The following is an 18,492-nucleotide window of genomic DNA, read 5'->3' on the forward strand; positions in this document are numbered from 1 at the left end:
TCAGTTGTAGTCTAGTGTCCCTATATAAAAATAGCAAAAAAGTAAAAATGATTGAGTGACAGGTTGGTGGTTTCTCCGCTGAGCTTTGTCAGTATAATGGACAGCACGCACCGCGATGTGTGTTGGAGGGCTATGGAAAGCCACTGGGCAGTTAGGTTTGACTCCTCTCGTTTCCATTAAAAGCGGGGGGGAAAATGCTTTTAAGTGTGCAAAGCTGTCATCTAGGCAAAGGGTGGCTATTTGAATCTCAAATTTAAAATATATTTGCATTTGTTTAACACTTTTTTCCTTACTACATGATTCCATATGTGTTATTTCATAGTTTTGATGTCTTCACTATTATTCTACAATGTATAAAATAGTAAAAAACAAAAACAAACATTGAATGAGTAGGTGTTCTAAAACGTTTGACCGGTAGTGGGGTCAAATAAACCATTGAAGCTGCTTCAGTCTTAGTTAGCTAGCTGTAAAAAGTGTTTGTGTTGTTATCCTTAGTCTATTTAGCTAGCTCAAACCATTTAATATGCCACAATGAATATCAGAATGTAGCTTCACCAAAGTACCCACACAAAGGAGGAGAGCGATGAGTAACAGCAGCAGCATCAAACCACATAGGCCGCTGCCAAGCCCAGCAGTGATGATGCTGCCGAGCTCCAGCTAGCTCCACGTGCAGAGCCTACCCACCCTTCCACAAGCACCATCAGGATAATGGCTCCACAGCCACCTCCACCTGTTCCTGCTGATCTTGGAACAGAGGAGCCAGCCCAAGTTAGTCTAGAATCCTACCCTAGCCGCGGGTTTTATGTCCAAAAACATTCATTTAATAGCAATTGGTTCATAGGAAGAGAGTGGTTGGACTACTGCAGATGCTATTACATGTTTTTATTGATTTTTTTACCTTCATTTAACTAGGCAATTCAGTTAAGAACAAATCCTTATTTTCAATGATTGCCTAGGAACAGTGGGTTAACTGCCTTGTTCGGGGGCAGAACGACAGATTTTTACCATGTCAGCTCAGGGATTCGAGCTTGAAACCTTTCAGTTACTAGTCCAACGCTCTAACCACTAGGCTACCTGCCGCCCCGGTTTTCTACGTAGCCTATTGGTTTTACTTGCTGTAAATCATGGATGGGAAACTTTGATAGGGGCGGGGGCCACAAAAAACAGAACTCATCATAAGGGGCCGCAGTGGCTCATGGGTCCTCAGTGGCCCACATCCTTCATGTTCATTTCCTGCAATTTTGCACATTTTGCCATGGGGCGGAGAAAATATTTTTTATATAACTGATGATCAATGGGCCAAGATAACTGATGATCAATGGGCCAATACATGGGTCAAATTTGACCTGTAGGGCGCTTTCCATCGTGCTGATATAGAGCAGCAGAGAGGCTACAGATTTCAAAAACAATTTGAACGGCATTTGAACTTTATGTTTACTGTGGTATAGCATAATTATATAAGCAGAATTCAATATAATTCCAATGCAAGAACCACCAAACATGTGGAGTTTCAACTGTCCCCTTGGTCACTTGATCCTGGTGCCGGGTCTGTTATGTCGGCTATAGGCTTTCATTAGGTAATAAAGGTAATTAGAAGGCCCATTTTAACAGAGCGATTTAAGATGTCAATGAGCTGCATCTCATTGTAAAACTAAAAAGATATAATTAATTCATGTTATGGTTTCCTTTTATCCAAATGTTGAAAAGTCATGCAGACAAATCAATTCATGCAGGGAGGGGAGTCATAAAAACAATACTATTTGGCAGGTCACAGATCGGCTCTCGGAACAAATCTATGCTGGTAGGTCAGGTTGAGGAGAAAAATCTTATGTCGGATATCAGGTGGGGCTCAGAATTGATGTGGCCGGTGTGGGGCGAGTGTAGCTCCAAAAAATGGACACGCGCAGGATTCTAGCCCACATAGACTTCTAGCCCCTGACAGATTTGGCGCGTTGTGCTGCCGCACTGATAATCAAATTCTAATATCTACCCCAATATCCTACATATGTTTTGATGGGTGGCATATAGCCTAGCGGTTCAGAGTGTAGGGCCAGTAAACAAAAGGTCCCTGGTTTGAATCCCCGAGCCAGCAAGGAGGAAAAATCTGCTGTTCTACCCTTGAGAAAAGCAGTTAACCCCCAACACCAACTGCTCCTCGGGTGCAGTGGATGTGGATTAAGGCAGCCCCCCGCACCTCTATGATTCAGAGGGATTGGGTTAAATGCGGAGGACACATTTAGGTTGAATGCATTCAGTTGTGCAACTGAATAGGTCTCCCCTTTCCCCTTATATTTTATTTACACATTATTTATCCAGGACCCATTGAGGTGGATTTGTCTCCTCCAAGAGAACACTGGCCAAGACTCAATATGAAAGGTATTGATAATGCTCTGACTCTAGGCTTGTTTCTACAAACAAGCCTTATTCAAACTGAATGCTGACGTTCACATTTCTGGCCTCCTTTGATAAACTAGCCTACTCCAGAAACATTTCTGTATGTATATGGCTCTGGTCTACTGGCAATGTCATCTTGTTCTGGTCTGTCTGTCTGTCTGTCCGTCTGTCTGTCTGTGAGACTCACCATCCTCTGCGTCGTACTCCCTGCTGGTCCAGTCTTGGCCCATCATGCGCCACTCGGCCCGATATTTGAGGATGGCAACTCCGCCGCTGGCATCGGGCTCCTCAAACTCTACAACGGCTGTACTGGAGAAAGGCTCCACGCGCTCGACGGCGGGCGCCGACGGCACATCTACACAACACCACGGAAACATACAGGTTTAATCCTGTCCCTGGAGACCCACAGGATGTGTAGCCAATCAGGATCAAGGATTTCAAAGATTCAAGCAATCATAAAGAGAAATGTGCCAGATTCATCCAATCATAGGGCCACATGTGAAGAGATCAGTCAATAACGGTTTCAAGGTGCTGGCAGTCTCATGTTACTACAGGTGACGGGAGCTACAGTACATGTGAAATGCTGTGCCAACTGCAATGGAATAATGCAAATGATATCTTCCAAATCCTTTTGGCAAGTCTCAGGCACTCAAGAACATGTTGGGATGATATTCTGAGAAGCACATGGTTTACTGACACAGGGTGCCTAAAAAACTAGCTTAAAAAACGAGCTTAAAAAATGTAAGCATGGTTCTCCCATTGGTGCACTCACAAGCAGACATTGCCACTCTACTAAAAAAGGTGTTAAAGTGCATGTCACCACTGTGTTGCAGACGACAAAAAAAACACTTGGCCAACTACCCATGACATCTGCACTGCTTTATAGTCCGCCAAAATAGCAGCCCTCAATTTGCACTAAACGCCAATATGTCTGAAAACGCCCTGGAAATTATACCCATTATGTTTTTATCACAATGGCACTTCACCTTAACAACTGAAAAGTAACTAATCTTGAAGCTATAAACAGTAAGTCAACCTCCAGATGTGATGTATGAAACTAACAGAGAAAAATACTTGAGGTTTCTAAAGTAAAATCAAGACCAAACTTCACGGTGGGCCTCCGCTGAACTGTTCCAGAAATGGTTGAGACTGCTTGAGGTGTGGTAATGACATTGGGCAGCTGTATTATATGCATTGGACTTTCCTTCCATTTAAATGAAAATACAAACTTCTATTGCTATTTTGGTTCAGCTATACAGTTTCATAATGAATTCACAATCAATTAAACAATAACGAATACATATGAATCTGAATATATCTTGGTGAAATCATTGTGTACAGTATATTACAGAGTAAGCCCTGTTTACTGACCTGCTTGGATGAGGAGGAACTCCTTGGACTCTGTTCCGATTAAGTTGGTGGCTGTGCAGTTGTAGCTTCCAAAATCATTCTGGGAATCTGGAGTGACCTAGAAGAAGAAATAAGATGTCTGCATCAACAACATCTTCTTCCTTCAGTGATCTGACGTACCCCAGACGATAGCAGTGCCTTTTGTTCCTCACCACTTGCACACGTCTTGCTCAATAATTATCAAGTGGTGGGGGCGGCTGGACCCTCCGGCGGCACCATTAACCAGGCATTTTAGTGTAAATGTACCAGCGGCTCATACAGGCCTCTTTGTGCCACAGAGAGTGTTCTGGGTTCAGGGGACTCGGGGCATGAAACTCACTTTTGAATGGGAAGACTCACTGCCCGAGATTCAGCACAGCAGGTCATGCATGCTGACTGTGTCTACCCAGGTCCTGGGAACAGACTCAAGGGTTGTGTCCCATATGGCACTCTAATTCCATTATAGTGCACTACTTAGACCAGGGCCCATAGGGTCAAAATTAGTGCACTATAGGGAATAGGGCGCCATTTGGGATGCAGAAAATATGTTCTATGTTCTGCTTGAGAAACCCAGTTTGAGCTTGCGTTTTAACATCTGTAAAAAAAGTAGTTGTCAATCCCAGGAGGAATGTAACTACTGAGGTTACATCCTTTAGAAAGGCACTTAAACCATCTTAGCCCTATTGTACCATACCTCGAGGTAGCTAATGGCTGGTGTGTTGTAGATCTTGACGTTGGTGGTGTTCGCGTTAGGCAGCTGCTGGCCATCTCTGAACCACACCACCGAGGCCCCCGGATGGGCCAGAACCTCACAGCTGATGTTGGCAGCGTTCCTTTCCCAGGTGTAGACCGTCACTGAGCCCTGGATCTTAGGAGCATCTGCAATGGGACGGGGGGGGTCACCAGAAGGTCAACACACAGACTTCTGTTTACTGCAGCAGATATAGCAACCTGTCCACCACAGACATAAAATCTATGAATAGCTGAAACACTATCCTGAATAAATACTAGAATACTATATTACTAGTACTCAGGGTGTTTTTTTATTGTTCTGGATACGTCTCCCACAGCAAGCACTATACTAAAAACATTTTACATTAAAAAAGTTGCCCATTCTGTTTTTTGTTTTTTCTATGAGGACATAAGGCTGTATACATCATATCGTGAGCATAATAACTTTGTGCTACACCATGAAATACAATCACAGAAGCTGCTGTGGTTAGTTGCATTCAAGGAAAAAGTGTTGAGCCAGCAACTCAGTGTAAAAATAACGCTAGATAAGACAGAGGCTGAATCTTCATTCGGCACCTCTACATGATACATACATTTGTTTTATTATAAAGCTACCGTGTAAAAAATACTTTTTATTTGTTGGTGTATATGATTCTTTGCTTTGCCTTTAAATGGCAAGCATAGATCAACCAGTGGTCAGTAAAACACTTTCACTTAATGCCACTCTATGCACTCTATTTAACCGATTCACTGCAGTTGCTATAGAGCTATCACAATTTATTGATCTAGCACACACCCCTCAAGCGTTTTAGTCAAGCATGTTTTATATTGTAAATAAGTAACCCTGGGATTCACTGGCCCCACATAAACTGTGTAAAATATTGTACTTCTCTCTAATATGTCCCTGATACTAAGGTCTCCCATGACACTGCTAGGCCTTGGTTCAAGTTCCAACCCTGGGTACTTTATGCCATTGCTGTCCCCAGCTGTTGGGATTGATGGACATCGCTAAATCGGCAAATTCTCCATCCCGCTCCCCCTATAAGGCCTTGCTCCTTTTCCGCAATCTCATCCCACTCTCTGAGTCTGTGACAAGCCTGTGACCACGACCCTGCCATTCAATTACTCTAGACTGGCCCAGCTAAATGGATTTCTCAAAATAAACCCTGCTTATCGAGAGGAGAGCTAAAACAATCATTGTTTTAATAAGATATTCATGCCAAACAGACTGATGTGCACTGAAAGAGCCAAGGCCAAACAGAAAAGACATTAACACTTTCCTATCAGCACATGGGTAGCACAAACAAAGATCGCACACCACAGATAATGGGAATTGAGTGTCTCAATTGTCTCAATCCTCCTATGTGTAGATACTGTCCTGATTGTACAATCTGGCTGAGTTTAATTTTGGAGGGAGAGAGCTCTGCTCAAGACAAAGCACCTTTTATTTTCACTAATTACTGTGCAACACTGAACTAACAACCTGATTACCCACTAGCCAGACTCCGGCTAAATGCTAGTCCTCACAATCCTATCAATTGTTTATTGTGATGCTATCTGGTTTTCGGAGCAGATTGCCTGTGTTTGGGGAAAGGGAATTTAATCCAATTAGACGTTCATTATTGGGTACATACTGTATTTTTTTCTCTCTCTTCCTTCTCCATATTCATGGAACATTTGAATGTGCAAAAATGAGATTACGCATGATTTGGCTCTCACTTGCCTGTGCACAGCTCTCTGTTATGTACCGTTAGCTGGCTGTGACTGTAATCTGATGCGTCTGGAACTCATTAACATTGAAATTTACTAGCCCATATTCCGTTTGTAAGCCAGAAAATTCAATTCAATCTTTGGCAAGCCTACAAAGCTGTCCTTACAGAGTTCTAGATACTGTGAACAATCCATTAAAATCTACTGACACAGCAGAAAGGAAAATCAAAGGGTCAAAGGTCATGGGTCCATGGCTTCTGGTGTAAAGTGTGTCAAATTCAAGAGTAGGTGTCTTTTGGTAACTTCTGATCCAGCAAGAATTTCTTGGACTATCCCTCTCCATGACAATCTCATCGATAAAGTATAAAATTGTTATTTGCAAATGGTCGTGAAGATTCAGAAAACTTTTGAAGATACAGGTAAAAAATGGTATCAGTGAAAACGGATGTGAGGTGTGATGTGAAAAGTTAATAGACAGATAGGTGTCTTACAGCGCACTTCCAGGTACATGGTCTGCTGGTCCTGACCAATGGAGTTGCGGGCAGTGCAGAGGTACTGGCCAGCATCGGTGAACTGCACGTACTTTAGGGTTAGAGAGGACACCCGTGCGTGACTACGCACCATTACGTTCCCATCAAGACTCTACGAGGAAGAAAAGACAAGAACCACAATGAACACTTTGACTATTTCATGTTTTTGGATTACTTGACCACTCAAGGTGCAACCTTCTTTCTTCGGTTTTAAAATGTATTTTTTTCTGTGCACCTGTCAGAATTTGGACAGAATTTCATTTTCCTAGATTAGTCTTTTTCTACACAATTCCTTAACAAAATACTGCCAAATAAAGATGGCAAACATCCACCGGATGTTTTTAGATATTATCTGGGCTGCATTGCAGGAGGTGGCGGGAAAACCAAACACATCAATAATGGAGCAAATCAATGCAGCAGGTTTTCTAAAAGCATGTCTGAAAACAAATCCAACAGCTATACTTCCAGCTTGCTTTGGGCTTCACACAGCTTCACACCAATGAGCAGAAATACATCTACTTGTTAAGGTACTAACACTCTCTGATTATTTTCTAAACAGCATTCCACACACTTCAGCTTTTATTTTATTTGAATAATAGATTCAGAATTGATACGTGAGGCCATCCCTACTGTGTTATCTTCTCTGAGTCGTGAGAATGGCTGTGCAGCACTGTAAAAACAGCTGGCTGAGGATCTGAAGAGTGCCCTACAACCTTTTCAAAGGGCAGCATTAATCTTGTGTTAAGGGAATTTTAGAGCAAGCATCTGCTCCTGTGTCTTATGAGCCTGAATATAAATAATGCAGCACATCTAAGTGCAAAGGATGTTTTCATTTATTCTATGATAAAGAGCTAATTTCATTGACAAAATCAAAATGGTACTGAAACTCAATATGGCATTTAATGGGAAGATTGGTTAATGAATGGCACACACTGATATCAAGGAAAACATGAAAGTTAATTGACCCGTTTTAACCGTTGAGAAGTCTCTTCCCTGACACATTTTTAATAGATGTATTAGTCATGCCAGCTGAAACCCTATTAGATAAGCTGTCAAAAGATGTAAGATGTTCATCATGCTCGTACGGTCAGTAGTAGACTTAAACGCATTAAACTAAGTCACGCCATCTTGCAAATGTTTCATGGCAAGCAGGACGCCAGTATCAAAATAGGTGTGGTGGCACTAACAAATGAGTAAAGGGTGCATCATAACTTATCTGGAAAGTCTATGCATCTCACAGTATCATTAAATCAATAGCACTGACATGTACATCATCAATCTACATCAATCTAATTATTGGATCAGTTGTGGGGAATAGTCAGCAAATGATCTTCAGGTCAATGTTTCTGAGACAGAACTTGTTTATTACTGTATGTATGACATCATGTAACACCCTTTGGGAGGTCTTCTTAAGTCCACAAATGACTTGTTCAATGGCCAGAGGGGATTTGGTCTGTATCGCACATTTGGGGCTTTGCAATTCAATCTATTCGGTAAGTCGATTTAAGGTGGGATGGCTTAGTCATGATCCAAAGACATTGAGTTCTTTAAATTATAGACAGGCTTTTTGGAGCGTGGATCCCATCCCGTTTATGCCTCACGCTCCATAACCTGTTAGTATGCAGGGCTGTCTACATAGCAGCTTCCTCGCCAAGTAATTGGTGGTAAGCTACACATGCAGGGCCTTTCTTATTACATGTGTTCCGAGGCGGGGGGAAAAAGTAATATATATGCAGTGTGGACATTGCTTTACATTGTGAGGGTCGGTCGCACGCTAGCAAAGCTGAGGCACGATTCATGTCACACCTTCCCCTCGTGCAGATATTCTTGTGTTGTCACATATCAAGAGGAACAGGAGAGAGAGAGAGTGAGGGAGCTTTGCAAAAGGGAGGCTTTGCAATGTGGTCCCATAATACAATTCTGTGTCTGTGGCTCTTATCTCCTCTAATAAAAAGCGCAGAAGCATCATTCTGCCAACCCCTTTTCTCATTCTAATAAAAGTTCAAGGAAAATAGGATGGCTGGCTGAGCCCAGGAACAAGAGTGAAAAACCCAGCTCGATGTCTCACCAAGCCTTCAGAAACGGTTGTGCCCGCTGGGGATGGGTGTCTCGCTTCTCTCTCAAAAGGTGTCATGTCTGAAGGAGGCCAAACTAGAGTGTGCTACGGACGCCGTGACACACTTACAGTGGGGTTTTGCTAAACTGACCAACTGACCTGTCGTATTGAGGGTGAACCCAGGAAAGCATGGATAAATCCTCTACCCATGGTGCCCATGTCAGTAATTGACACTACCAGCGTACACGAGGCAAATGTTGACTCAAACAATGGTGAAAAGATCAGAGCAGCTTATTCCAAATATCAAAAGCAAAGACATGGTATGACATTATGTGGAATGCAAACTACTTTTCCTACAAACTATGTGTCTATAATACCAGGGACTAAGACAGCTGGAACACTACTGGGCATCTGAAAAGAAGGATTTAGCAACACTAGTTATCTACTGAAGCTACGCTAAAATTAGCTAAGCATTGGAGGGCCAAAATACACTACATAACCAAAGGTATGTGGACACCTGCTCGTCTAAAATCTCATTCCAAAATCTTGGGCATTAATATGGAGTTGGTCCCCCCTTTGCAGCTATAACAGCCTCCACTCTTCTGGGAAGGCTTTCCACGAACATTTCTGAGGGGACTTGCTTCCATTCAGCATTAGTGAGGTTGGGCACTGATGTTGGGCGATTAGGCCTGGCTCGCAGTCGGCGTTCCATATAATCTCAAAGGTGTTCGAGGGGGTTGAGGTCAGGGCTCTGTGCAGGCGAGTCAAAATCTTCGACAAACCATTTCTGTATGGACTTCGCTTTGTGCACGGGGCATTGTCCTGCTGAAATAGGAAAGGACCCTACCCCAAACTGTTGCCTCAAAGTTGGAAGCACATAATCGTCTAGAATGTCATTGTATGCTGGAGCGTTCAGATTTCCCTTCATTGGAACTTAGGGGCCAAGCCCAAACCATCAAATAGAGCCCCAGACCATTATTCCTCCTCCACCAAACTTTACAGTTGACACTATGCATTGCAGCAGGTAGCGTTCTCCTGGCATACGCCAAAACCAGATTTGTCCGTCAGACTGTCAGATAGTGAAGTGTGATTCCCTCCAGCGAATGCGTTTCCACTGCTCCAGAGTCAAATGGCGGCGAGCTATACGCCACTCCAGCCGACGCTTGGCATTCCGCAAGGTGATCTGCTCGGCCATTGAAACCCATTTCATGAAGCTCCTGACAAACAGGCATTGTGTTGACATTACTTTCAGAGGGAGTTTGGAACTCGGTAGTGAGTGTTGCAACCGAGGACAGATGATTTTTACACGCTACGCACTTCAGCACTCTGTAGTCCCGTTCTGTGAGCTTGTGGGGCCTACCACTGTCGACACCTTCCTAATATGTGGTTATGAAATCAACGATATGAGAGGAATTCATGCAAAATGAGGGACTGAACTTGAGAGCAAGTTGCAAATTAGCAATAAGAACATCTAATGTAAAATGGACGTTCAAAAGGAAGTGTCTCATTTCATAAACCCGAATTGGACTTCATTAGTCTGGAATCGTTGTTCGTAGACATTTCCACTTCACAATAATAGCACTTACAGTTGACCGGGGCAGCTCTAGCAGGGCAGACATTTGGTGAACTGACTTGTTGGAAAGGTGGCATCCTATGATGGTTCCACGTTGATATTCACTGAGTTCTTCAGAACGGGCCATTCTGCTGCCAATGTTTGTCTATGGAGATTGCATGGCTGTGTGCTTGATTTTATACATCTGTCAGCAATAGGTGCAGCTGAAATAGCCGAATCCACACATTTGAAGGGGTGTCCACATACTTTTGTATGTGTATAAAATTATTAGTTATAATTTCAGTTATGAAGATCCAGTATGTGGGGTGATTATCTAGGCTACATGGCCATCTTCCTGAACTGATACTCAAAACCTAAAAACTGACGTTTGGGTTTTCTGATGTGAATTCATGGTTGGATGCCAGAGTAAAGATCAACTGAGACCTGAATTAATAATGAAGATGTTATAGATACAAGAAGCTATGTTTTCCAATGAACAGAACTTCAGAGTATTTTTTTTGTACATGCAGTGGGATTCATTAATAACGGCTTGCAAGATGATAACTGGGAGTTTTCATCTGTAGTTAAAACTCTGGGAAACTTATTTTCCCCAATCCACACCATTCATATGTCACTGAATCATTCATTATAAACACAGAACACATGTTGATGAATATACAGTTATGCTTAATGTGACAGAGACATTGAGATTGTTGAGTAAATGCCTCGGATATTTACCACAAAGGCATAAGCATTTCTTGAATTCTTCTTATATTATTTATTTTTCTTTCTTTCTAACAAGCAGTGGAGTAGACAATATTAAGGTGCATCTCTATTTTAGGGTTTTCTTGTGCAGTCTATAGCATGGCTGGTTAGTGTTTTCAAAAGGCTCAGCTAGATTGGCTTGGCTTGGTCCACGGCAGAGCAGTGTGCTCAGTGTTGGCTAATTGAGGTTTTTCAATGTTGCCTGGCTAAACAGGACTCGCAGTCATGGGGACGAGCCTGGCAGTTATCACACCATGAATGGGAATGAAAACAGCTACAAGGAAGTAGACCTGGAGCATCTGCAGCTATGGGGGAACTGTCGACACCTTCCTAATAAGTGGTTATGAAACCAACGATATGAGAGGAATGAATGAATGCAAAATGAGGAGGGACTGAACTTGAGGGCAAGTTGCAAATGAGCAATCAGAACATCTAATTAAAAATGGACGTTCAAAAGGAAGCGTCTCATTTCATAAACCCGAATTTGACTTCATTAGTCTGGAATCATATTTGTGGTAGATTTTGGAGAGTTTGAGAAAAGGCTTTCGGGAAAAAAAGCCAACACTGATGCTCTGCAGTGAACAGGGTTTGTCTAGATCCAGTGTGAAGCACTGGATCTGGAGTCTGGCTACGTGTTCAGCAGCCATACCTCGAACGTCTCGGGCCGAGTCCAAGAAGCCTGGAGAGGACAAACACACAGGGAACAACACACAAAACAGCGGGGGAAAAAGCCTTTAAAAATGAACCCTCAAACACAAAGCTCAAGACATGCATTTAGTTAGTTGCTGCTGATACAGGCTGTATTTTACCTGTAGAGGTCCAGTGAAATTAGCTCATGTTCAAAACAAAGATGCATGGGGTTTAATGAGAAAATACATGTTAAAGAAGCGTAAATAAAACATGGCCATGTCCAAAATCTGTCTTGCCTATGACTTACTAAAACTACACACTCTGTACTAATTATTTTACATGCTATTTAGAATGTACTGTTTAGTAAAATTGTATGCAGTAAGCAACAAATATCAACATACTAGACTCACCCAAACTGAGGTGGCGCCATCTAATGCACAACTGTGTTGTTTTCCCGCCATTCATTCGTTTTGGTACTGCATGTCTGGTACAGTCGTGGGTATGAAAAGATTATTCTCTACCTCAAAAGCATGCATTGAATTAATACTAAATGAAAGCTGAAAAGAGTATAGCATCCAGCCATTTAAAGCATACTACAGTTCGAAATTTCACATTCTATAAAACAATATATTTTTTCACACTCAAAATGCCTTCATTTTTGAATGCAAGTCTGGGTATTCGGACATGGCCATTTAAACATTTATTTTAGGTGAATAAGCCCTCACCGCCATTGATGACTTATCTAGATTTTGTTTTAAAATTGCCCTCAAATATTTTATTTTATTACTTTAACAGCTTCCAACAGCTTCAGCTTTGTCATTTTTAGTTTTCCATGTTATCATCTCATCACAAGCAATAACAAAAACAACAGCATCATCATCAACAAGCAAAGGACACACACTGGATACGCAGTTTCAGGGCTGGAATAGGATGAAAACATTTTTTTAAGGGGGATTTGTGATATTCCGTGACGAAAGGTGTCAAACCAACAACATTCTGACAAGGCTGTTCTTTCACCCCATCATCCCAAAGGTCACCTGCACCACGGGACATGTACGCTGACAAGTGATCAAAATGCCAAACCATGAAAGGAAGCTCTGCAATGCATGATGGGAGGCTCTCTTATTAAGACGCTAAATGCTAATTAATGAAATATGAGGGCATTGACACTAATTTTGAGCAAGACATTTGTTTGCCTAATCAGTAGCCAATATTGTTGCTAGGATATTCTACACCTTGATTATCACCTTTAGGGTTTAACATTTATACTAATTAAAGTAATATATTTAAAGAACCCCTTATATGAACTTTTCTTCCTAAAATAATTTGTTATACAACCCCTGATGTTTGCTGTATTGAAAGATTGTACAAAAACATTATTTCTTGCCAGATGGTTTTCATGCAGTCCGTTTTAGTTTGAGATACATTAGGAATCAATAGATGAATTCTTTGGTGGAACGTGTCATGATGAATATGCATGCGCAATCTCATAGATTTGATCCACAACTCTGATAAATTAAAAGGGACATGAATGGAAGATGGAGATAGGTAGGAAGGAACTGGTTCAATGACAGATGACGGAATGACAAAGAACCAACGGAATCTTTGACAGCTTTTATCACAGGAACAGCAGGTTTTTCCCATTACAGAGGGCGGTAAATAAAATCCTCGGTGACACCCAGAAAAAAAGAGGCAGACAGATACAGAGTGAAAGGGAGGAGATAGACACTGGGGTTAGTGAGCAGTGACAAAGCAATGTTATCCAGGTGGATCATTCGTGTTAGTGGAGGACGGTGTTATAAGTTTTAGACAAGACTGTCATGTATGCACTGTTGACTTGGACTGGTTCCATTGATTTCCACTGATATATGACATTGGGAATTGTAAGTGGCTTGGGATTCTTAATTAAAGTGACTTCCTTCAATCTAGAGTAATACACCTTATACCAGAAGGGAAGATGGTCCAGATACGACAATACAATCTAGAATATCAATCAAGTGAAAATAAAACGTTAATAGTCAGTTCTATTATTATTACAAAATGTATACAAAATCTGTGATAAATGATAAATATAGCATGATAAATATAGCATGATCTGTGATCTCAAGCAAGGGATGGTGGTGTTGCCTACTGACTTCCAGTTATCCATTTCCTCCTGCATGGTCATTGAGGGGAGTGTGAGCTGGGAGGTGTTTTGACACCTTCCTCCACATCATCTTGATGGCTCTGGGGTGAAGTTTCCCCTAGATACAGATCTAGGATCAGCTTCCCCTCCCCTAATACTAAACTTAAATATTTATGGGGAAAATACAAAACTGACAAAAGATCAGAGTCTAGAGTAAACTTCATCATGATGTGCCTCCTGCACAGCCAGCCCGTTATAAAGCATTACCCGGCTACTTATTATGGAGTCAAGCATGACTTTTTAGTGAAGGAAATGCTGCAAGACATTCACACATCCTCTTTAAACATCTAAGCTTCCAGCTACCGGCGCTGTCAAAGAAGCCAAGAGAGCCATCAGCATAAGAAAGCTTCAAGAATGTTATTTGAGCCTGGCAACCACTAGTCCCAGTTCAACTGAGGATAAATGCTAAGTTGGACATTTGATATCTATTCTGTGTTTGTTGACATAGCAATGGCTTGATGAACTCTATGGGCTTGTGACCGTCATACTGCATGCATATGCATTAACCTATGGTCCTGTGGATTGAATAGAGTATCAGTTGTGTGTTTAAAGCAACATCTCAGGTAGCGAGCCACCATAAAAGTATTTGAGGATTAACAGCAGTGGTTGGTGTTTTGAGTGACGCACAATTCTTATTTCATAGTGGTTAAGGAGCCATGTTTTAATAGGTGTCCAGTTGTGAGAAGACCTCTTAAAACATGGAGCATATACTGGTGATAAGAGAGGTGTGGAAACAACACAAAACCACAACAGAGCTATAAGAGTGGAAGGGAGAAAGTGAGTGTCTGCAAGGGCTATAGGGATAGGGGTCTATTTGAAATGTAGCATCTAATGTACGTTTCCCGCAGACAGTCCATCCCACTGAAGAGGCCAAAATCTCAAAACCATCTCTGTTCAAGCCACTTCTCACACTACCACCACCAATAAAATAACTGTCTCCCTGAAAACGTTTTATTTTAAATGTAACACTCTCTTCCTTCCTCCTCTAGTCACTTTTGGTTTAAACTTGTATTCTTGTTGTTCACAGGGCCTCTTTCAGCACTCTCTCTTGTCATCTACATTAAAATGGTTGGATTGTCCATCTAAACCAAAGTAGGGCAGCGTGACCCAGATGTAGAATGCTGAGATAACTGCGTCTCCCTGAGACTACACACAAGAGAGGCGACTAAGTGTGTTAAGGTACTGTATATTGGGCCTATTAGTAGTTGATGCCACATTATACTAGGTATTGTGAATATACTGTGTGTATATACAGTCCCAGTCAAAAGTTTGGACACACCTACTCATTCCAGGGTTTTTTGTTCTTTTTACTATTGCCTACATTGTAGAAGAACAGTGAATACATCAACACTATGAAATAACACATATGGAATCATGTAGTAACCAAAAAAGTGTTAAACAAATCAAAATATATTTTAGATTTGAGAATCTTCAAAGTAGCCACCCTTTGCCGTGATGATAGTTTTGCACACTCTCAACCAGCTTCATGAGGTAGTCACCTGGAATGCATTACAATTAACAGGTGTGCCTTGTTAAAAGTTAATTTGTGGAATTTCTTTCCTTCTTAATGCATTTGAGCCAATCAGTTGTATTGTGACAAGGTAGGGGTGGTATACAGAAGATAGCCCTATTTGGTAAAATACCAAGTCCATATTATGGCAAGACCAGCTCAAATAAGTAAAGAGAAACAACAGTCCATCATTACTTTAAGACATGAAGGTTAGTCAATGGGAAAAATGTCAATAACTTTGACATTTTCTTCAAGTGCAGTGCAAAAACCATCAAGGGCTATGATGAAACTGTCTCTCATGAGGAAAAGGAAGAAAGGAAGACCCAGAGTTACCTCTGCTGCAGAAGGCCAGCATCCCGGAGTCGCCTCTTCACAGTCAACGTTGAGACTGGGGTTTTGTGGGTACTATTTAATGAAGCTACCAGTTTAGGACTTGTGAGGCGTTTGTTTCTCAAACTAGACACTCTAATGTACTTGTCCTCTTGCTCAGTTCTGCCCCGGGGTCTCCCACTCCTCTTTCTATTCTGGTTAGGGCCAGTTTGCGCTGTTCTGTGAAGGGAGTAGTCCACAGCGTTGTACGAGATCTTCAGTTTCTTGGCAATTTCTCGCATGGAATAGCCTTCATTTCTTAGAAACTGAATAGACTGACGAGTTTCAGAAGAAAGTTCTTTGTTTCTGGCCATTTTGAACCTGTAATGGAAGCCACAAATGATGATGCTCCAGATACTCAACTAGTCTAAAGAAGGCCAGGTGTATTGCTTCTTTAATGAGGACAACAGTTTTCAGCTGTGCTAACATAATTGCAATAGGGTTTTCTAATGATCAATTAGCCTTTTAAAATTATAAACTTGGATTAGCTAACACAACCTGCCATTGGAACACAGGAGTGATGGTTGCTGATAATGGGCCTCTGTACGCCAATGTAGATATTCCATAAAAAATCTGCCGTTTCTAACTACAATAGTCATTTACAACATTAACAATGTCTACACTGTATTTCTGATCAATTTGGTGTTATTTTAATGTACAAAAATCAGCTTTTCATTCAAAAACAAGGACATTTCTAAGTGACCCAAAACTTTTGAATGGTAGTGTATCTAAATAAGGTTTTCGCTTTGTCATTATGGGGTATTGTGTGTTGATTGTAAAATAAATTGTTTAATTTAATCAATTTTAGAATAAGGCTGTAACGTAACAAAGTGGAAAAAGTCAAGGGGTCTGAATACTTTCCGAAGGCTCTGAATATATGACTATATACATCACCAAAGATCTTGTTTATTCCAATAGCAAATGTGAATCAAATATTCTCTTTGCACTTTCTGATGTAAAGCAACGCACCACATTGTTGTCTCACAGAGAATTATTGATGCACTTTTGAAGTACTTTGGAAACTTTCCCCCTCAGACTCATATCTTACGGTGTAAAAACACCATAAATAGTAAGATTCTCTGTGGAGAAACATGCTTTGAGATTCTGTACAAGAAGCAGAGAGCTAGTTTTCAAAGTTTTATTCCAGGGATAATTACTGACATACGGTGTAGTGAATAAACCAGGTCGCTTATAAATGAAAAGGTAATTATAAAGTGCTTATAATGTTTAAACACCACTTGAACTAGAAAGAAACATTATCTCTCTCAACGGACTAATCCAGCAGACTTTTCTTACACAACTCACAATCAGAATCGAACACTAAAAGATGGGTTTAGAAAAGCTGACGACACCATCAGAACGCAGCAATAAGAGCATGAAAATAGGCTTGAAATTAGGTTCTTTGCCTTTACTCTAAATGCAGAACAGCGATAATGCCTTTGAATCTGACATCCTTGCAAGATAGGAATATACACAGAGGTGGGCTATTCATATATACAGTAGACGGTGTGTAATATATCATATCATTCTGCTGAGAGCTCCTGTTCTCCTAAAAGGAGAACAGGAGCATAATGCTGGCAGTGACAGAGATGCATAACCGCATGTAGATACACACGCACAATCTGGAATCAAATCTGCCCTTTGAAGAAAATGCTAATGCCGCTCCGTGTCCTTAAGATAATGCATAGTCTTAGTCACAAATTGGTTTAGAAATACCTTGACTTGTCAAATGCATCTGGTGCCTATGTAAACATCCACGTTTTTAAAGTAAAGAAACAAGGTAGAAACTATACTAAAGGGGACACACTGACCTAGGGATTGAGTGAGTGGATAAAAAAATATATAAAAAATCTAACTTTACTCTGAATCCACGTATAAAACCTATTTCTTTCCTTTATAAAATGCTTTCTGCTCCAATCATTCCAATGCACACATATGCCCCTTCCGAAGTGCTAATAATTAGTAAAAGTGCTGTTAGCAACACAGAGCGGAAATGCAGAGGTGCAAAGAGATTAAAGTAATTGCAGGGGAATTTGATATGCCTCTGTCCTAGTAAGAGAGATAGAGATAGAGAGAGAAAAAGAGCAAAGCAGAAGAAGAGTGTGAAAGTGAGTGTAAAAGTGAGAGTGTAAAGTGGGAAAAGAGTTTCTCACCATGGCTTAATATTGATAAGAGCTGTTAGCAGTTGTCGATAGATATTGCTTGATTGCGTTTGGATGAGAAAACATGAAATGATGCTTAACAACTGATGTGGAATTTCTAATTACATTTGTCTGGGTGAAATATGCTGAGAGATGCAGCTGCACCTGGGGTTCAGGGATCGCTGATGTTGCTGCATTTCTTTCATTGTTTGAGTAAAGCTACAGTATGACTTGGAGCGGCTGGTTGTAAAGGGATATGAAAGCCTTCTAGTGGAGCGTCAGATAGGACCATGCCCTGAAACACATGCCTCCAAATGAACACTGGGTAGAGGTTGAAAGAGGTGGGGGGGAATTGAGTGTAATCTATGATTCACAGTGACCATGCAAACAGCATCATCAAAGTGTCGAACCCTAATAAGATCAGACGTTAAGGGGGCAAAAAGTGACAGGGATTTTTTAGCGGATGACAGGACTTGCATCTGCTCGATTCTATCAGGGTTTTTATTTTTCATGTATATGGAGTTGCATT

At 41.2% G+C, this 18,492-nt stretch overlaps 1 protein-coding gene across 13 annotated transcripts in view; it reads right to left on the reverse strand.

Annotated features, from left to right (window-relative positions):
• The window catches only part of LOC115136002 (neural cell adhesion molecule 1-like), a 335,970-nt gene that overhangs the window by 50,402 nt on the left and 267,076 nt on the right, over positions 1-18,492 (reverse strand). For 7 of the 13 annotated variants that reach the window (XM_029671303.2, XM_029671300.2, XM_029671296.2 and 4 more), the window contains exons 9-13: positions 11,778-11,807; positions 6,717-6,867; positions 4,478-4,662; positions 3,766-3,862; positions 2,582-2,749 (exon numbers count right to left, since the gene is read on the reverse strand). In XM_029671303.2, coding sequence (XP_029527163.2) covers positions 2,582-2,749; positions 3,766-3,862; positions 4,478-4,662; positions 6,717-6,867; positions 11,778-11,807 — 631 coding nt within the window. The remainder of the gene's footprint in view (positions 1-2,581; positions 2,750-3,765; positions 3,863-4,477; positions 4,663-6,716; positions 6,868-11,777; positions 11,808-18,492) is intronic. The other 6 variants (XM_029671307.2, XM_065023742.1, XM_065023741.1 and 3 more) reach the window with 1 other exon arrangement.

Source organism: Oncorhynchus nerka, linkage group LG10 (genome assembly GCF_034236695.1).
Source record: "Oncorhynchus nerka isolate Pitt River linkage group LG10, Oner_Uvic_2.0, whole genome shotgun sequence".
NCBI classification, from domain to species: Eukaryota; Metazoa; Chordata; class Actinopteri; order Salmoniformes; family Salmonidae; genus Oncorhynchus; species Oncorhynchus nerka.